We start from the raw sequence: 20294 nt of genomic DNA, 5'->3' as shown, positions 1-20294 counted from the left end.
AATCTTCCCCCCCATCCCCCCCATCCCCTGCACAACGAAGGGAACTGAGCGAGTGCTAAAAGCCGACCGCCCCCCTCTCCGGTTGCAAGGACAGGCTTTTCCTTTCCCAGCCCAATTCCAGTGTCTCCTGGTCCTGCACATTCGGCACCAGGGCAGCAGGGGGTCTGCGCACCTGCGCCCTTTGCCGTCGCCGCGCAGACGCCGGGCGGGAGAGCCTAACCTCGGGCGAGCCCCGCCCCCACCCGTGCGGGCAGGGCCGCGCATGCGCCCCCGCGCCCTGACCCGCGACTACGCGACCGGGAGCAGCGCGCACGCGTGGGGCGGAGCTGTCAGCAGCTTCCGGGGCGGGGAGGAGGGCGCGGGGGAGGCGGCGGCGGGCGGTGACGTGTCCGGCGGGGTGGAGCCGGCTCCCCTTCTCGCTCGTGGGCTTGGGATCCCTTCGGCCCTGAGGCGGCGGCGTCCAGAGGTGCGCGGCGCTCGGCCTGCGGGCACCCGCCGTCGGCGAGTCAGCGGGAGGGCGGCGGCTGCGGCGGCCTGGGCATGGCGGCGCTCTACGGGGGCGTGGAGGGGTGAGTGCGGCTCGGCGGAGGGCCCGGGAGCGGCCGGGGGCGGAAGGAGGGAGGCGGGTGCCGGGCTGCCGGGTGCGGACCTCCCGCCTAGGGTGCGGCCGCGGGGCTTCGCGGAGGAGGGGTCGTGTTTGCGGGGCGTCGGCGGGCGCGCGGCCTGGCCCGGCGCGGGGGCTCCTGTGTCTCTCGGCGCCAGCGCTCCCCGCCCCCGCGAGCTCCCGGAGCTCCTTTTCGTCACCCCGGACCCCGGAGAGAGTTTCGCTCAGCAGGTGTGCGGTGTGAAGTTGCTGGACCGAGGGTGGGGAGTGGGACTGTGCTTTGGGCACGAGGGGGGAGAGGGGGCACAAAGGCCTTCGGTCGCCACCACAGCGGCAGCCGAGGGGCTCCTTTCTCGTCAGCGCTCCAGACCCTCACGCTAGATGGAACCCTCTGTCCTTCTTGCATTTTTCCTTCTTAGGGGCTTGTCGGACCTTTTGTGGTACTGCTTCCCCGAATGACTTTGGGCAAGACTTCTGCCCAGTCTGGGCCACATTTACCACCCGTGTCTACTAAGAGGGATGACAGATGGTTGCCACGTTCCCTGCCAGGAGAGCGTTCTGTGAATCTGGGAGTGTCGAAGCTGGGCACGATGGCGGTGGCTCCTGTCACAGCCTGGGCACTTTGGGATCTGAGATCGGGATTACTTGTAAGGCAGCTGTATCTCACTGCTGACTCAGGGATCCCCGCCCCCATGGCTTTCCTTTTTTAAACATGAATTGTTAAGGTTGATCTCCTCCATCCTGTATCTGTGGCGCTTTTAAAAATCAGTACAAAAAAAATTTCTTTTTTAAAAATAAAAATCAGTACAGAAGCTTGTGCTCATCCCTGTTATATTCATGGTAAGACCTGACCCCTTTATCTAGCTTGTCGAGAGATTGTTTGGGTCATTGCTGCCTCGTGCATTAACGACGTCTTCAGACTTCTTGTCATCTTTGAGTTTGATCAGCAGGTCTTTAATGTCCTCCTCTTTTTTTTTTTTTTTTTTTTTTTTTTTTAAATATTTTATTTATTTATTCATGAGCAACAGAGAGAGAGAGACAGAGACACAGGCCGAGGGAGAAGCAGGCTCCATTCAGGGAGCCTGACATGGGACTCGATCCCGGGTCTCCAGGATCACGCCCTGGGCCGAGGCGGCACTAAACCGCTGAGCCACCCGGGCTGCCCCTAATGTCCTCCTCTGATACTCGCAAGAGTGCTGATCAGTAAAGAAACATACATCACACCCCCACAAACCTCCCTCCAAACTGCCATTTGCCCCAGTAATAAGTATTTCACCATTTGGTTGCTTACGGAAGCTAAATTCTCCCTGCCCTCTGATCAGTATTTCTCCCAAGGGTGTCTTGAAGAACTTGGCAGCTGGAGCTGGAGCTTGAATGAAAGGCAGCTTTTAGCTATTGTGAAAGAAGCAGAGACATGTGCCATTCCCTTTAGTCACGTGTGCTGAATATATTGGCCTGTGCCAGGCATGAGAATGGATAAATGATCTGGAGTTTGACTCCTGGAGCTTGTAGTCAAGTGAGAGGAGACAACTAAGCACTCTTAACCAGACTTTAGGAGTTATGGGGGGACTGATGTGGTTTGACCAACGGAGCTATGGCAGTAGGCTACATGACAGAGGTTTCAAGGATTGGTGGTAGAGAAGTAAGGTCTTGCAGGATAAGTAGGACATCACCAAGGGAAGCCGAGCTGGACCAACATTTCAGCCTGGTAACACATCAAACCAAACCACAGAAGCGGTTTGGGAATTGGGTTTGCCGAAGCTGTCACCATCGCACTGGGCTCTGCCTGTGACAAGGTCTGCACAAGCTTAGCTGTCTCTGCAGGTTTGTCTGAGCAAGACTGAGTGCCCTCTTGTGTTCTGTAGGGGAGGCTCACGGTCCAAGGTCCTTTTACTCTCAGAGGATGGGCAGATCCTGGCAGAAGCAGATGGACTCAGCACAAACCACTGGGTAAAGACCACACTGAGGGACCAGTGGGTTGGTTATAGTTTTATTCCCTGTAACTCCCATTAAGATGGTGGTTGGGGCTGTAACTACAGTTTGTAGGGGCAACACGGGTCATGCAAGCCTTTGTAACTCCTGCTTCCCTTGATTGGGGCCAGCTAATCGGGACAGACAAGTGTGTGGAGAGGATCAACGAGATGGTGAACAGGGCCAAACTGGAAGCAGGGTTGGATCCTCTGGTCCCTCTACGAAGCTTGGTGAGTCTGGGGTAGAGTCTGGGAATAAAGGCACAGAGAGAGACAGACAGTGATTATGACTAGATCAGTCTGTGCCAAGACCTTGAGGGCTTGGTCTCTGGTCTAGAAACAGATATTCTCACCCATTCTTACGTCTTCGGTTATCACCTACAAGCCACAAGGATGGAAAGAGCCCAGGGCTTTGGAGAGCCACTGAGACCCTGCTTTGAATCCCAGTTCTGTTTCTCAACATCTGCGAGACCCCTAGCAGGATGCTTACCTCCTCTCAGCCTCTGTCTCATTTGGACAGTGCAAGTAACAGCTCCTTCAGTTGTTGGGAAAGAACAATGATATCCCAAAGTGCTTAATATAGAGCCTGATCAATAAGCACTCTTCAGCGTTAGCTGTGATGCTTAGCTCAGACATTTCTCTCAAGTTGCTGTAGCTCTGACTATCCCCTGGCCACAGCCTCAGTGACATGTTCTGTAGGCACAGCTAAACCCCAGGTATTCCAAACCTAGCCTGCCTCCTCCACTTGCTCTTCTGCTTGACTTTTTCCATTGAGGGTGCTTTTGCCCCTCCCACACTCCAAACCTGGCATTGTTGAATCCCGTCCCTGGGTTCGTTCCTAGACCAAGTTCTTGCAACCGCAGCCTTCTGATGGGTCATTGTGTGGGGCGGAAGGAGGACTGGAGCTGGATAAGCAGAGTGTGCCCAGATGGAGAGAGGGGTAGACCCCAGGAAGGGAGGGGGTCGAGAAAGGAGCTGGGTCTAGGGCCCTGTTCACTCACTTGCTCACATCCCACATGGCCTAGGGCCTGTCCCTGAGTGGTGGGGTACAGGAGGATGCATTGAGGATCCTGACGGAGGAGCTGAGGGACCGGTTTCCCCACCTGAGTGAAAACTACTTAATCACCACTGACGCCGCTGGCTCCATCGCCACAGCTACGCAGGATGGTGAGGAGGAAGAATGAGGATGAGGTTGAGAACTGGTTTTCTTGGGGAAGCCCCTTAGTTAAAACTGGTGGAGCTTGTCCTGCAATGTCTGGAAGGCAGCCTCCAGCATTCCCCGCCCTCTTTCCCTCTTCTTTTTATTGGCTTAAATCCCTACCAAAGCAAGGACTGGACAGAAGGGGGGAGGGCAGAACGGTGTCTTGACGGGAAGCAGGAAGAGTCAAACCCAAGACTCCACTTCAGAGGAAGGAGCCTCTGGGGCAGTGTGGTAACAAGGCTGGCTGGGAGAACAGTTAAGGGCTAAGAAGAACATGGCAGGAGCTCTGTGATAGTGTAAAAGGCCTTGGTATCCTGAGATGGGCATTTGAATCTCAGCTCCTGTTTTGCCAGCAGTACCATCTTGGAGAAGTTCTAGAACTCCCTTCTCCATAAAATGGGGGTGACTGTATTCACAAAGGTGGTTCAGGATGTTGAATGAGTATCACTGTGCAAACAGGATACACACACACAATCCCTGGTTCATAATAGGTATGGGGAAGGCAAATAGTCACTAAGCTGGGCAAGGAGACAGGCTCGTGTTCCTCTCTGTCTCTCAGAGGAGGGCTCTGTGTGGATTGGAGCTCCATGCCGGGCCTTGGTCGCACTGAGCCTCCTGTGCCCTCTCCCCAGGTGGGATCGTGCTCATCTCTGGAACAGGCTCCAACTGCAGGCTCATCAACCCTGATGGCTCTGAGAGTGGCTGTGGTGGCTGGGGCCACATGATGGGGGACGAGGGCTCAGGTGAGTTCATGCCAGCTGGGGCCTGGCTTTGAGGCTCAGGGCCTTGGACCCTTCCTGCAGCTCCCCATCTTCCTCTCCCCTGCCACCAATCCCTTGGGGCTGTCTGGGGACAGCTCCTAAAAAATTGTTCTGAGTCTCCAGGATAATAACCGAGAACATAGGGATGCAGATGGCAGACTAGCGGATGACCTTGGTCTGGAGCTGTGATTTGTATCCAGGTTTAGATTCGCATATTTGTTGCCTACTTGTGTTGATTTTTGGAGTCCTTAGGGAGAAATTGAGCCTATGAAGGTTAAGGCCATAGATGCCAGGACATGCTGGACCAGTCTGCTAATAGGAAAGGGGTATAGAAACTCCTGCTTGACCTCATTATAGGTAGCAGGAGTACATTTTCATAGGGGCCCTTGGGGCCAGCTCATGGCAGTGACTCCAGTGGTCTTTGTGATAGCCGACTGACCTTGTTTTTACTGTTGTGTAGGAGCTGGCGTGATCCAGCCACACCTGTTGTCTAACCTCTAGCTTTCCCTTTGCGGATCGGTCAGATACAGTTGAAATTGGGGTACCTTAATTTGCTGTAATATCCAAGCTGATCATTAACCTGTCTGAGTTTCCTTATTTGTGAACTCGGGGACTGCCCCATCTTCTTAGCCCTCTCTGCCTTCCACAGCCTACTGGATTGCACACCAAGCAGTGAAAATAGTGTTCGACTCTATCGACAACCTAGAGGCAGCTCCTCATGACATTGGCTACATCAAACAGGCGATGTTCAACTATTTCCAGGTACCTCCCCCTGCCTCTGGTAAACAGGCTCCCCTGGGATGGAACAGTGGGATACTGAGCAGGAGTGAGTATAGGAGAAGAACTAGGTGAGCTGAAGTTGGGGTAAATTGCGAGTCAGAGCTGGAGGATGGTGGAGTCCCAGGTGAGGACAGGATTCATAATGATGTGGGTGATACCTATACCAAGAGGATGCCAGGCATGAGGAATGGGCAGATTGGGGACAAATGGTTAGCTACGGTGCATTCTTGGGTAGCTAGGCCCTGCTGGGAAATGAAGGTAGATGCCATTTTATAAGGCCCCAGTGAGATCAGGAAGCAATGTACTCAGACAGAGACAGCAGGTAAAGGTTGAAGAGGTGCCTTAGACAGTGAGCTGCTTCTGGCCTGTATGAGTGAGGAAGGAGAGGCCATTAAAGAAGTGGATAGGGAGAGTTCTCGGGGAGCTATAACCTCCAACCCAGGGCTTTAGGGATCAACTTTCTTATGTCTGGGTCATGCTTACTTGTAGGGGGTTAGGAAACAGCTGTCTTTAGCTGAATCTGAGGTAAAAGGGGAGAGGATAAGGAAGGTAAGTCTATTCTCTGAGTGGGAGGCACTTTTATGAGCTGGGGATGGGCTCAAGGACAGAGATTAGAGATGCTGGAAGATAGGACCTGTATTTTTAAGGTTCAGGGATTGATTGAAGAGAAACTCTCGCCAGGGCCAAGGTGAGAAATAGGGAGGGACCAGGAAGAGAAATCACTTTTGATAGCAGTTGCCATGAAAGTACAGTTAAGCTACCCTGACCCAACAGGTTGGTTCTACACCCCGCTGATATGTCTGCCACTCCCTTTCATCCTTCAGTCATTCAAAGGATGAAATGAGATCGTGTGTGCAACGGGCTTACATATTGCTGTGTGTGCTCACATTGTAGCCCCCCCCCCGTCTTCTACATCAGTGGTGTTCTCTGGGGAAACACTGGTCCCTCAGGACCTGCAGAGACGGTTTGTTAGGGTGAAAGGAGGACCTCCCATGGTCAGAGAAGTTTTAGAGAAACAGATTTCTCAGTTCAGGACTTCACAGGGCCTTTAATTTGCTCATGTGCACTGTGTCTCTGAGAGTTGCCATGTGCAACCGTCCTTCAATTCCTCTCGCCAAAGAAATATTTTCAGGAGCACCTCAGGGAACAACAGAACACACTTTGGTGAGTGTACATCTGTGCTCTGCTGGATGTATCCAAGCTAATGTGCAAGGAGCAATGGAATCCATGTGGGAAAACAGACAACTTCTCTCAAATGAGAAATCTCAAATCCTTGTGTTCTCTAGAACTTTAAAAAAGCAAACATTATTCCAGCTTCTCAAGCAGAGACACTGGGAAGGTCAACTTGGGTGGGCAGACTGGGCATTTGCCCTGGCTTCCAGTGACTTTCTATGCCCTTACTCTGTCTCTCAGGTGCCAGATCGGCTAGGAATCCTCACCCACCTGTATAGGGACTTTGATAAATGCCGCTTTGCTGGGTTTTGCCAGAAAATTGCAGAAGGTACTGGAGGTGGGGCAGGGTTTTGTTTGGTTTTGTTTCCCAAAGACCTCCCTAATTGGGGGACTCAATTTGGGAATGGAATGGGACTCATTTGGGAACTGGAAGCTAGTTTCCCTTTGCCCAAGTGACTTTAGTTCTCTGCCACGGTTCTCTGCACCTTGGTACTGGTAGGCCTTGGAGTGGAGCCAGAAGGACATGTGGTTTGTATTGACAGTTATTTTATATTCTCTGTGTTTTTGTTATTGACAGCTGTCAATGGCTTGTGCAGGCTCTATGTCTATTTCTGAGAAATTTAGGAAGCAATTGTCCTTTGAGCAAATCTATAATTAAAAAGCAACCACCACCAATGATGTCCAGAGAACTAGGAGATCATAGAGAAGTTCAGCATATCCGGTTGGGGGTCAGGAGAAGATAAACCATATGGCTTGTCTGCAGTATAAGGTTCATACTCCCTTCATTTGGATTCCTACAGCCTCATGGCATGGTAGGTCCCTCTTAGACCTTGCTGGATGGAGGCCCTTTCAGAGCAGAGCTAGGGAGAGGCTGGCCACCAGCAGACGGTTGGATAGGGGGGTGGGGTGGAGCAGGAGCACCAGCCAGCTGCTCAGGTAAGGTCCCCAGAGGTGAGAGACCTTCAGGGACAGGCTCGGAAACTCTCTGTAAGCTGGGGTACAGACTAGATGCCACTGTGCTCCTCTAGTGGGGGCTGCCCTTCTCCTGCACCTGGAATGAGCCACCTCCATACAGGACACCTCTTCTGGGGTGGAAGTACCGGGTGGGGTCAGGGCAGTAAGGATGGAGAGACAGCTTTGGGGGCTTGCTTACCTATATGGTGTGAGGTGGGCAGACATTCGAATTTAGACTCTTGCTAGCCATAGGTGCTCCTCCTGTTGCTGCCCTGCGACAAAAGGAGTAACAGTGGACGGACAGCAACCTAGGCACTCACCAGGTCCACCCGCCCCCCCCCCCCCAACAGGTGCTCAGCAGGGAGATCCCCTTTGCCGGTTTATCTTCAGGAAGGCTGGGGAGATGCTGGGCAGGCACGTGGTAGCAGTGCTGCCGGAGATTGACCCGGTGAGTCGAGGTGGGAGGTGAAACCTGGATGCTGCTGGGCCACATTGGGCTCTCTTGTCAGGGATGAGGCTATCCTATCAAACTCCGTAAATGGGGCAGCCCTGGTGGCTCAGCAGTTTAGCACCGCCTTTAGTCCAGGGCCTGATCCTGGAGTCCCAGGATCAAGTCCCACGTCGGGCTCCCTGCATGGAGCCTGCTTCTCCCTCTGCCTGTGTCTCTACCTCTCTCTCTCTCTCTCTCTCTCTCTCTGTATTTCTCATGAATAAATAAATAAATAAAATCTTAAAAAAAAAAACTCCATAAATGGGCCACAATTTTACACTTGATCTTAGCCAAAAGGCCGAGAAGCGATGGGCCACAATTTTAAATGAACTTAGGGTATGAGGAAAAATTCTGTACAAAGTCTGTAGCACATAAAGTTCTTCGGTCCTGCACCTCCCCACTATGACCTCGGCAGCCTGTATTCACCTGTAGTAAATTGGTTTAACATGGTGCATGTTTCCAGCCATTTCCCTCCCTGCTGTTTCCTTCCTCTGTATTGCTGCTTAACCCTTTTTCCTTTACATTCTCTCCCTTGGCTTATGAATCTGTTTTCCTCTTTTTTCCCCTCTTTTATTCAGCCCACCTTGGCTTGAGGGAGAGGAACAGGGAGAGGGTGGGCTGGTCTTCAGAAACTACGCACTTCCATGCTGGAGAGGTTTGGTGGCCCCGTGTCCGTTTCTGCTTCCCTCAGGTCTTGTTCCAGGGGGAGCTGGGCCTCCCCATCCTGTGTGTGGGCTCTGTGTGGAAGAGCTGGGAGCTGCTGAGGGAAGGTGAGTACAGGGTGGGTGGGTGGGGTACCCAGGAAAGCTGCCTGCCCCAGGGAAGCCTTGGGACCTGGGCCCCAAGGCCTTGACAGGCCACAGCCCTCAGTCGGCCAGGGAACCTTTCGGCAGTGTCCCATCCAGCTTCCTCACACTCTTAAAGTGATGGTCTTTTTAAAGGATTTATTAAATATGCACCACTTCTTAAAAATCAAGGATAAACTTCCTTTGAAATCGAAGCTTCTGACCAGAATGTGGTGACATCTCTAGTCAGCACAGTTGCAGACAGAAGGGAAAAAAGGCGCCTTCTTTCGCCCTTTCAGTGTTGGTGCAGGTAGCTGTGTGGTTTCCATTAGACATTCTGAAGTAGTTGGAGGGACCCCATTGCTTCCTTGGAGTTCCCGGCGTGTGGTGCCTAGTTGCTGCACGCTCCAGTAGCCCGTGGCTGTTACTGAGCTCGTGTACCCTGGTGCCCTGCCTGTTAGAGATTTGGCATGTGGGCCCCTTGAGGACCTGCACAGGAATGCCCCAGGGCCTGGGCCTCTCCTTTCCCTCCCTGTCTTTGTCCCACCTTCTCCTGGTCTAAACCACAGGGTGCTGGTCTATTCTCACCTTGGCCCTCTGCCCTCTTTCCCTTCAGGTTTCCTTCTGGCGCTGACCCAGGGCCGAGATATCCAGGCCCAGAACTCCTTCTCCAGCTTCACCCTGATGAAGCTGCAACACTCATCTGCCCTGGGTGGGGCCAGCCTCGGGGCCAGGCACATCGGGCACCTCCTCCCCATGGACTACACTGCCAATGCCGTTGCCTTCTACTCCCACACCTTCTCTTAGGGCCTGGCCCTGGCTCCACGTCTCCAAACCCATTGGACACTGGGTGCTGGAAAGGAGGAGGCTTTTTTCCTTCTCCTTTTTTTTTAAAAAAATGGAAAACACATATAAAAGAAAATAAATGCACTTTATCTACTTTTCAGTTGGATTGTGTTATCAAGCATGCTTGCTGTGTACATCCTCAGCAGGAATCCCAGAGAGCCTGATCAGGGATGTCCAGACAAAGCCCTGTGCCCAGGTGCTTGACCTTTGGTTTGCAATCTGCTTGCCATACAGTTGGGCAGATAATTCATGTGTGCCGTCTCTCCCCATCAGCCCCCAACGTTAGCATACTTCTATGCTGTGCCGCTCCCAGGTAAATATTGACCTCAGTTTCTCCTGTCAAAGTGGGTAATGATTCCTACACAACTGTTTGTAGTGGAACTAAATGTTCTCTGTGGAGAGCATCACTGGGAGTAACCCTAGACACATAGGTCACATCCTCTCCTCCTGAGAGTCCCCAGTAGGATTTAGGAGATGGTACCATTCTGGTCTGGGAGAATGACCTCACTGGATTTGGTACTTCTAGGTAAACAGCACATTTTGCAGTTTCTTTCCTCATGAATGAGTTTTTGAGAAGTTATGAAGATGGTTGAGATCCAAGAAAGCCAATTAGACACAACTAGGTGGCCTCCTCCTTCCTGGTGACTTCTACCCTGGCTCTGGCTATAGTATGACATTTTGCATTTGTTATGTGACACGGAATGATGAACATGATGTTCAGTGAAGAGCAAACATGATTCCTGTCCTCTAGATACTGTTTGATTGGTAAAGACAAGCCCAAAGCTTCCTGATGTGCTTACTTGGAGAACTGAAGACAGAGTCTTGATCCACGATGGCTGCCTCTACAGGTGTTCAGAGTGTAAGCCATTAGAGGGCGTGGAACATGTACATCAGTTATTCTAGATCTTGTTTTCAACTAAGATTTTTGTTTCCTCCTCCATCAGGTCTAAGTTAATAGATCCAAGGAGGAAGTGGAAATGTTCATTTCTACTGAATCACCTTGGGTGATCTGTGCTGCAGAGATCCGAGATCTGCACTTTTGAGGGAGGTCTACCCTATAGCTTTTGAGTTCTGATTAAGCCCTTGAAAAGGTCTTGGATACTTGTTTCTCAAGTCAAATGACACTTCTTCCACAGTGTAGAACAGCGTGGCAGTGGCTCTCCCATCAGCCCTAGCTCAACACATAAAGCCAGGGTTTTAAGCAATAAGAATTCAAGCCAACTCCCTTCTTAGGAGACAGCCAGCCATCTTCTCATTTCCTGTGGTCCAAACCAGTAGGGCCCAGCTCTTAGCAAGTCCCACATATCTTCTGGTAAAAAGTTTGCAAAGAGAAGGACATAGAGGAGGTGTCTTTGCTGTATCTCACAGTCCTAAGAACACATACTAATGTGCAGGGAGCTTTGGAGAAGTTTGGTTTTTGTTTTTTTAATATTTATTTTTAGTGAGCACATGAATGAGAGGGGCAGAGGAAGAGGGAGAAAGAGTCTCAAGCAGACTCCACGCTGAGTGCAGCACTTGATGTGGGGCTCGATCTCATAACCCTTGAGATCACGACCTAAGCCAAAACCAGGAGTTGGCAGCTTAACTGACTGTGCCACCCAGGTGTCCCTGAAGAATTTTTTTTTTTTTTTTTTTTTTTTTTACAGATTTTGGCACCATGAACAAGAAGTATTTTTGGATTTAGAATCTAAAACCTCATTGGTGGAGAGATTATAAATAGAACATAAAGAGTTTACATTCTTCAAGAATCTGGCTATCGGATGAGCACTGGGTGTTATATGTTGGCAAATTGAACTTAAACAAATGTAAAAAGAATCTAGCCATCTCTCTTCCTTATCATTGTCTAGGCTCTACTGTTCCAGTGGGACAGTGCAAGTTTTAGAGCTGAGCAAGGAGCACATCTAGGTTGATATTTTTAGTCCTAGCACATAGTACTGAATAAATGTTAGTTGAAAAAAAATAAAGGCAATGGAGTGCCTGGGTGGCTCCGTTGGTTGAGAGTCTGACTCGAGATTTCAGTTCAGGTCATGATCTCAGGATTATGGGACTGAGCCCCGAATCTGTGCTCTGTGCTCAGAGGAGAGTCTACTTGAGATTCTCTCTCCCTCCTTTTGGCCCTCCCCCAACTTGTGTGTTCTCTCTCTCTTGAATAAATCTTAAAAAAAAAAAAAAAAAAAAGTAATATTAAAGAGTACAAGGTCTGAGGTGTTCCTACTTCCTTTAGTGAAAGATGTGATAAAGTGGCTTATTTTCCAGTTAGGCTCTGTTACCAGAGGTTGCAGTGCAGAGTCATGTGATTTTTGATGAGTTTCTCCCCCTTTCATTTAGACGTTCAGTCTCCTTCCCTAATAACAGGAGCAATTAATGGGATTCCATACTATCAAGGCATTGGAGATGAGCTTTTAACAGCCCTGTGACAAGGCAAGAGCCTGGAATAAGAACTGGACTCAAACGAAGCCAGCACTGCTTTAATCTTACCTGTGTGATTTCATAACCAGCACAGCCTCATCTGTTGTTCATTCAGCAAACACTGAAATGTCTTATGGCTGTGATGGGTGCTCTGAGGATTAAAAATGGGTACACCCTTAAATACCTTACACCAACTGAGAAGTTGGCAAAAATTTATGGAACTACATGTTTACAGTATCTGCTTTTCTATATTCTACTTCAAATAAGTTTAATGAAGTGGATTTTTTTTTTTTTTTTTTTACTTTATTCACGAGAGAGAGAGAGAGGCAGAGGGAGAAGCAGGCTCCATGCAGGGAGCCCAACATGGGACTCGATCCCAGGTCTCCAGGATCATGCCTTGGGCTGAAGGCAGGCACTAAAACACTGAGCCACCCAGGGATCCCCTAATGAAGTGTTTTAAGTGGATGAATACAACATTCACATCTTCAAGGATGTGAACAGTTGAGGCCCTATGTATACATAATTACAGTTATCTCAAAAGGTCTAATAGGTCAGCTCAGCTTCCTGCTCCCCATCAACCCCTTGTTTTTAGGAAGGAGCACTCAAAGCAAAACCTATGGGCCATGGTCTGGTCCCACAATCTTTCTGCCACATGCTGAAGCTCCTCAGAGAATCACTGGGAGGTTCAAGCTAGCTGTAAACTGAATAAATATGAATTACCAAACATCCCCCACAACAGAACAGATGATGTCTGCTTGTTAATCCAGTAGCTCTTGTACCTAGGACAGTGCTTGGTACCTAGCAGGCTCTTAAACTTGTGCAGTACTTGAAAGGCAGATTCATAACCTTTACTTGTTTTCTAGATAGGAGTCCATTTTTCACCTGAAGCAGGAAGATAACAGCTATCCAATTTCAAGTCCAAGGATTTCCTGTTACCACCTTGTCCAAAGCTGTACACATTACTGTGCTCATTAGTGCCACTATGTACTGAACACCTTTCTTGTGCTAGGCAGTATTTTTTTTTTTTCTAGGCAGTATTTTGAAATTTAATTCAGTCTAATTTTCACAGCAGTCCTAGGAGGGAGGTGTCCCGTCTTTATAAATAAACTGAAGTGCAGCCTGAAGGCACTAAGAAAGTGTTGGAGGTGGGATTCAGGTCTGCAACTTCCAAACCAAAGCTTCTACTATTTTGTAACACTATTTAGAGTGGAAAGCGATGCGACTAAAACCATGATCCATCTGGAGACAAAAATCTCTCACTAGGGGCTCATGGGTGGCCCAGTCGATTAAGCTCTCTTGATCTCAGCTCGGGTCATGGTCTCAGGGTTGTGCGATGGAGCCCTGCATCGGGCTCCGTGCTCAGTGGGGAGTCTGCGTGAGAGTCTTTCTCCCTCTCCTTCTGCCCCTCCTCCTGCTCTCTCCCTCTCTCCCCATAAATAAGTCATGTTTTTTTTTTTTTAAAAGAACCAAAAACCTCACACACACCACACATACCTTCCATGCACAATGATACATAATCACCCAACCTTAAGAAAAACAGTACCACTGCCGGCAAGCAAATGCATTTTATTCTCATTTTATTGAGATTTTTCCACAGCTGCCATTTGATTTGTATAGCAAAATTTTTAAAAAGTAACTTTCCCCACATTTTTTATATTTTTATGAAAACCATCTTCAATTTTAAAGCCCTACCCCTCCCCCAAAGACATATTAATAACTACCATGTAATATTTATTTAAAGGAGAAAAAAGGAACAAAAACAGCTTTAAACTTGTGAAACGAGGATCAAAGTCGAAAGTCAAGACGTAGTCCTGTTAGAGGTGCTAAGCTGCCTCGGGGCACGAGGGGCACTTGGCCATCCACACCTGCAGATGCGTAAACCACACACAGACTCTCTGGGACTTCATGTTTCCACAGGCTCTACTCCCTTTCTCCCCTTGACCTCCTCTGCTGGCTGTCCTGCTCTCCAAATCCACCCGACAAAGGCAGCACAATCTTTAATACATGTTCAACTCTGTAATGGAGACAATACTGTATTCATAAAGTTCAGAGATTCCCCTCCATCCAGTTAGGGAGGATAAAATAGTCAACAGAGTACAGATGGTTTCACTTTTGTGTTCATGCAAAATATACTCATTAAATTATCAGATGGTTCAAGAGTCCTGATGTGTTGTAGACAGCACAAAAGTCCCTTATAAAAAAGAAGTTGCAAAGTTATAAAAATTTCTGCAGCAGTTTGGGCTCCTCCCATGGAGCCTCTTATGACAAGGCTGGTTCTGAAAAGCAGTTCATCTCATATGCGCAGCGGCCTGCCCTAGGAGTCCTGTGTTCTGAGGGTTCTCTTTAGACCACAGGAGGCTGAAATCCAGGTAGGTAAGATTCTCTGCTGACAAAATGTGGCATTTCCATCAGTGGACTAGTACTGAGCACTCTAAAGGAAGAGACTATCGACACATGTTATGCCTTATGCGTGAAACTCAAAAATGTGCTAAGTGAAAAAAGGCAGCTATAAGAGACCACAGCTTGTGGGATTCTATTGATATGACGCCCAGAAAAGGCAAATTTGTAGAGACAGAAAAATATGTGGCTGCCCAGAGCTGGGATTATCATGTAAATGGACACAAAGGATCTCACGGGGCAGGATGAAAACGTCTACGATTGAGTATGAGTTATGGCCCTACTACTTGGGAAACTTACTAAAATAACTGAATTGTATACTTGAAAAGGGTGAATTAAAATATGCCTCAATAAAGTTGTTAAAAAAAAAATCGCTGCTTCCCAACCACACATCAAGCATTAAACATTTCTGAAGGCTCAATCAATAGGGCAGAATTATCAGTGTTGAGTTACATGGTGAAAATACGGTAGTATTTTATAGTGAATAGCTTAGAGTCTCCCAGTGCACACCAGAACTGCGTCAATCCTCCTGTACCCTCTGCTTATTTCCCAAACTAAGGTGTTATCCCCCGGGGGGAGTGGCTGGAGATACAGCCTTCTCCATTAGGTAGGCATCCCCAGATCTTGGTCAAATTTGTCAGGTGTCTGCTCGTGCTCACATCTAAACATCATCTAAACCAAGAAACATTATTCACCTGGGATGCTGGGACCCTTATGGAAGGACAGCAGTCCCCTCCAATCACAGCAGGTTCACTTCCAGGCACCTGATGTTTCTACATGGGGTCTGCAGCAGCACCAAACAGGAGGATTCAGTCAAGCGGTTTCCTTTAGCTCCTTCTTCACACAACTTTCCTCTCTGATGTACATAATGGCCAGAGTATTGTAATAACCTCCTTACTCCCTAGCCTCTCCGAAATCAAGACAAAGCAGATGCTAGGACAAGACACAATGTCAGAAATGCTGCTTAGTCTTTCCCTAAAAACATATTTTTCAGCTATAGTTAGCATTATAACCTCAATTAAAGAGCCTCCAGCTGTTTTGACTTTGGAAACTAAAGGTGCTGCAAAGGACCGCCTTTTCCTTACAATGTTTTGGTTTGACCATATGTGACCCCAAAAGTCAACTGCTGCAGTCAGAAATGCGCAGAGACACACAGTCACAGGTGCTCAGGTCTGGGCTGTAGCTGTCATATTTTCCACTGCAGTTCAAAGACCTGGAGAAAGTGAAAAATCATTTCCTTGTTTTTTTTTTTTTTCCTCTTGAAGAGCAAGAGATAAAATAATTTTAATCTTGGGGTTTTAGAGTTCAATAATCACAAAACTCAGAAATCAGTCACTAATAAACCAACACTGGGATGGGCCAGAACTGGCACTCATTGAAAATACACGGTCTAGGGGCACCTGGGTGGCTCAGTGGTTAAGCATCCGCCTTCAGCTCAGTTCGTGATCCCAGGGTCCTGGGATGGAGCCCCACGTGGGGCTCTCCATTCAGTAGGGAGCCTACTTCTCCCTCTCCTTCTGCCTGCTGCTCTGCCTACTTGTCAAATAAGAGAATGAAATCTTGAAGAAAAAAAAAGAGAAAGAAAGAAAATACACATTCTATTTCTATACAAATTCTCAAACTTCCAGTTGCCAATAGGAAAAGTTTAAACAAAGCCGTGGCTTAAATTCAACGTCAAAATAATCACTTATAAAACACCTGCCTCGCCCTTTAAGGGTCAAGGTGGCTGGCTGGCATGCACCCAGACTGTTTCCTACAAGGAAACATCAGGGACAAGGGTGCCCAGCCTTTCCCCAGCAAAGGTCCAACAAGACCCACACGCATTTTCTAATAAGGAGCCTATGACCTGGGTGGCAACTGTGCTCCCACCTCACAACATACTGACGATGGAGGAAAGGGCCGGACTATGGAAAGAAACGGTCTGTGGCACAAGCTACTTGCTAAGAAAGGGGTCGTGCTGCCAGTGGCTTCCTGCTCCTGCAGTCAGCACCCTCTCGTGTCTGAATGGGACCAGGAAGTCCAGGCCTCAGGTTCCACTGCTCATCTGGCAGGAAATTCTCTTCCTCCTGCCCAGATCTGCTTTGTGAAACCATGCTAACGACTGACATCCAAAACGGAACCCCAGAGCTGACAGACAAGCCCTCTGCACAGCACCCAACACCTCAGCCTATCCTGGTCAGGAGAGCAAGCCTTCTTCAGGATGAAGAAATGGCTCCATCCGGATCCCTATAGGGCTCTACTGGGCTGGGAGCCGCACTAGAAGCCGCTGTGTTGTTGTTGACCACAAAGACGCCCACGGTCTAGAAAATGGCTCCTTCTGTGTCTCGATATATTTCCCACAGCCTTCAGGACTCTGAGCTTGGACAACCTAATGGAGACTGAAGAAGGAAATGGAGCCAGGGACAGACAGACCTCTCTGTTCCTACACTTCCGAGGCTCTCTCCCTATTAGAGGCAACGACCCCAGCCTGAGGTAGAGGCTTTGGGAATTAATGGACACAACCGGCTCCTTAAACTCCTTAAGCTACTCTCTCCTAGGACATGTGACCGAACTAACAAGGAAGGCCATTCTGCAAACAATGCCATCCTATAGACTCAAATGAAGAAAGGATGTGGGTTCATATTTTAAATCTGACAATAGTCATCAGCTGTTCAAAAAGTCAACAAGGGAGCACCTAAGAAAAGGGAGACGTTCCTAAGCTTTCTAGACACTAGTCCTTTCCTTCCAACCTCTGTCCCATATCCACATACTGAATTTACATAGACTTCATTCCATGGTCTTTTTCTGATAGGCCTGTCCCACCACACAGCAGCAGTCATACAGAAGCCGCTGTCCCCCTCAGGCCTCTGCACGTCCCAGTCTGAGGACGACGGCCTGGACTACACACGTTCTCCTTTAGACCTGACTCTGCCACCTACATCTTTATCACACAAAAGGCAGTTTCTGGTGCCCAGTTTAATTCCTTATGAGTAGCAACAACAACAACAACAAAAAAAAAAACCATGGTTTATAGTCAGGAAAGACAAAAGAAATACCCAAAGAGCCCAACCTAGAAAACTCGTAAAACTGGGCATGTGGGAATAGCAAAATTTTATAATTGCTGAAACTGTCCCAGTGGGTCATGTGGTCACATGGGTCAAGAAGACCTCACTCTCCCAGGCCTTTTTTTTTTTTTTTTAAGTTCTTTTGCATAATTCTGTTAGGTGGGGAGAAGCATCCAAATTGTGATCTGAATTTCTTGCTGGTGTCCTGAAAAATACATTTACTTGGGAAAAATTGTTGGGAATAATTTACTAAGGGGAGATACTGGGAGGACCAAGTCTTCATGGGGCTGGCAAAAATTTGTCAAAATACTCTTGAGACAATGAACAGAATTCAGGGTTGACTGTTCCAGACTAAAGCTGATGCATACCTCTCCTTCCCCTTTGGTAACAACATCCTTCCTTAAAAATAGAGTAGGGAGCGGTGGAAAGGAGACAGGGGACTAGATGCCATGAGAGACAAAGTGACAAACAGAGCTCTTTTGCCTGGTAAATAATGAATAATGAGTTTGATTTTGTCTGGAAGCAGAGGCTTAAGAGGCCAGCAGTGACTGAGTGACCTGAATGACAATCACTGTCACAGCCCACCCCTGCCATTTCCAAACTTCGGTAACCATCAAAGGAGTTACCATCAATCAGTACTTTAAGTCTGTGTTTTCTTGAATGGGGTTCCAGGCAAGGAGTCATTGGCTTGGCAGGCCATTGTAATCTGCTTCATTGCAGGAAAGCCCTGGGGGTCAAGGGAGCTGGGCTGGTGAACTCTGGTTGGCAAACACCTGCTTCTTCCACTCGTGCCTCTTCTCTTCCAGCTGAACGTACTCGATAAATAGTTCCCCAGGTGCTCATTGCCCTTGGTAAGTGTACAGTAGGATGAGAAGGACATTCTCAAACACCCAGATTTTCTTGGTCAGCTTATTTTGGCTAAGCACACACACAGCAGAACATTCCTGATGAAGGCAGAAAAAGACTGCAATTTCCTTAACTCAAAAAGCTAATACTACTGCTACTAATAATAATGATAGGAAACTGCTCCAAACCAAAATCAGTAGAACAAAAGAGAAATACTCAGAGACTCAGAGGCTTGTCGAATAAGACTGAGGACATTAGTTACTCCAATCACAGGGTCAAGTTAAATCACTCTCCCCCTTCCCCACGGAGCACCCCTCGCCCGCCCTGCCCCGCCCCCTTCTTCAGCTCTGCCTCTCTGTGCAGCACTGTCCCCAGGTGGAGGGACATACAAATTCTCCTCAAAACTTTCTGCAGCTCAGTACTTCACTCCTGGAATAAATTCCTTGGCATCCGGGTTCAGATTACTTTTGCTCTGAAATAAGAACCAAGAGATAAGAAATCCCACATTAAAAGTTATTTTCTTCCCGCTTCCATTATTACCAGTACCCTCAGCCTCCAAGAGAGGAAAAAACCTCACGCTGCCACTGCTGGGCTCCTGCCCAGGGCTCCAGGCATACTAAACCTTGAGCAACCTCATTTTCTCCTTCCTGCTTTCGATGTCAGTTCTCTTCTTGATGCTTTCGTTGCAAGTTTGACTCCAAAAATAATTTTGCAATTCACCAAGTACCTTAACTCGATGAAAATCAAGAGTATTCCACCAAACCAGTTTGGTGACCACAACCCCTTTATTTTCCACCTCACTGTATTCTCTTTGGTTATCTACTCTCTTGTGAATGTCCAAAACCTGGGCAAACCGCAGGCCAGAGTCATTTGGAACATGAGTTCTGTGAGAACTAAGTCACTCACAGAGCTCTGACTTTAAGTAAACATGAAAGGCAGGAAATTGGTTTATCCAGTCTTCTAATTTTAAGAGGAAAGTGGCCTTTTAGGAGTATGTTCCTTCCAAAACCACATCATTCAAAGCTATAAATACAGATTTGAGGAATAGTAAAAGGAAAGAACAACAGCAAGTGATCATCTGAAACCAAACCTCTTCTGTGTTCAAATTCTTATCCTAATCCCAATTCTACTCTGAAAGGCCCACTGGGGAAAATGAGAGTTGGTGATAATGCCACAGTAATGTTTTCACAATGCTGTATGTGGTGCAATGCCCAGGGGATGGGTGAAGAAAACAGGGGTCAGATGCTCCAGAGGCTCGCCCAAAGTGGTAGGGCCAGAAAGAAACTATGTCACTCCAAATTCTCTATTATTTCCACTAGGTCTCATGTGCAACTATGTAGGCTCTTACCAAAATATCGTCAGAATTGTGACCATCATTGACGGACAGTCCATTTAACTGTTGCTGCAACTGTCCCATTGCCTGAGGCAGGTCCCGTGAGGGAATGAACCAGTCTTGGTCTTCTTCATCCAGCATCTCCTGGAAGCACCGGTCTAAGAAGTCTTGCTCCTGAAGTTCCTCCTCCACCTAGCAAGCAAAGGGGAGGAGCTGACACTTCCCATCCCAGAGGGGACGTTTTCTACCTCTTTCTTGCAGTTAAGAATGATGGGCACCTGGGAGGCTCAGTGATTGAGCATCTGCCTTTGGCTCAGATCGTGATCCTGCGGTCCTGGGATGGAGTCCTGCATTGGGCTCCCCACAGGGAGCCTGTTTCTCCCTCCGCCTAAGTCTCTGCTTCTCTCTCTCTGTGTCGAATGAATGAATGAATGAATGAATGAATGAATGAATGAATGAATGAATGAATCTTTAAAAAAGAAGAACTACATACAAAAGAAAGGCGAACTAAAAAGAAAAGGGGTTAAGGGGCACCTGGACGGCTCAGTCGGTTAAGCATCTGCCTTTGGCTCAGGTCATGATTCCTGCTCAGTGGGAGCCTGCTTCTCCCCTGCCTATGCCTCTGCCTCTCTCTCTCTCTGTGTCTCTCAGGAATAAATAAATAAAATCTTAAAAAAAAAAAAAAAAAAAAAAAAAGGAAT

At 48.3% G+C, this 20294-nt stretch overlaps 2 protein-coding genes across 8 annotated transcripts in view; one reads left to right on the top strand and one right to left on the bottom strand.

The window, feature by feature from the left end:
- The first annotated feature begins 411 nt into the window (after nucleotides 1–411).
- NAGK (N-acetylglucosamine kinase) lies at nucleotides 412–9664 on the top strand. Of its 2 annotated transcripts, XM_025453491.3 has the most exons (10): nucleotides 412–569; nucleotides 2470–2554; nucleotides 2707–2805; nucleotides 3600–3741; nucleotides 4408–4518; nucleotides 5186–5298; nucleotides 6730–6817; nucleotides 7794–7891; nucleotides 8625–8703; nucleotides 9335–9664. In XM_025453491.3, the coding sequence occupies exons 1-10, from the start codon at nucleotides 541–543 to the stop codon at nucleotides 9523–9525; spliced, it is 1035 nt and encodes a 344-aa protein (XP_025309276.1). In that variant the 5' UTR covers nucleotides 412–540; the 3' UTR covers nucleotides 9526–9664. The 2 variants fall into 2 exon arrangements, with proteins under 2 accessions (XP_025309276.1, XP_048952007.1); XM_049096050.1 differs by lacking the exons at nucleotides 412–569; nucleotides 3600–3741 and adding an exon at nucleotides 921–1251.
- Nucleotides 9665–15130: 5466 nt separating this feature from the next.
- Nucleotides 15131–20294, bottom strand: part of PAIP2B (poly(A) binding protein interacting protein 2B) — a 30885-nt gene continuing 25721 nt past the window's right edge. For all 6 annotated transcript variants that reach the window (XM_025453493.3, XM_049096054.1, XM_035700606.2 and 3 more), the window contains 2 exons: nucleotides 19609–19785; nucleotides 15131–18732 (listed from right to left, as the gene is read on the bottom strand). In XM_025453493.3, coding sequence (XP_025309278.1) covers nucleotides 18676–18732; nucleotides 19609–19785 — 234 coding nt within the window. In that variant the 3' untranslated portion in view covers nucleotides 15131–18675. The remainder of the gene's footprint in view (nucleotides 18733–19608; nucleotides 19786–20294) is intronic.

This window comes from Canis lupus, chromosome 17 (assembly GCF_003254725.2).
Source record: "Canis lupus dingo isolate Sandy chromosome 17, ASM325472v2, whole genome shotgun sequence".
NCBI classification, from domain to species: Eukaryota; Metazoa; Chordata; class Mammalia; order Carnivora; family Canidae; genus Canis; species Canis lupus.
Note: the sequence above shows the minus strand (reverse complement) of the source record. Positions and strands in the feature narration are given on the sequence as shown.

Coding starts and splice junctions, on each gene's coding strand:
- NAGK (XM_049096050.1), top strand. CDS start 1,060: ATGACTTTGGGCAAGACTTCTGCCCAGTCTGGGCCACATTTACCACCC. Junction 2,806..4,407: donor TGGTCCCTCTACGAAGCTTG/GTGAGTCTGGGG, acceptor CCCTCTCCCCAG/GTGGGATCGTGCTCATCTCT. Junction 4,519..5,185: donor GATGGGGGACGAGGGCTCAG/GTGAGTTCATGC, acceptor TGCCTTCCACAG/CCTACTGGATTGCACACCAA.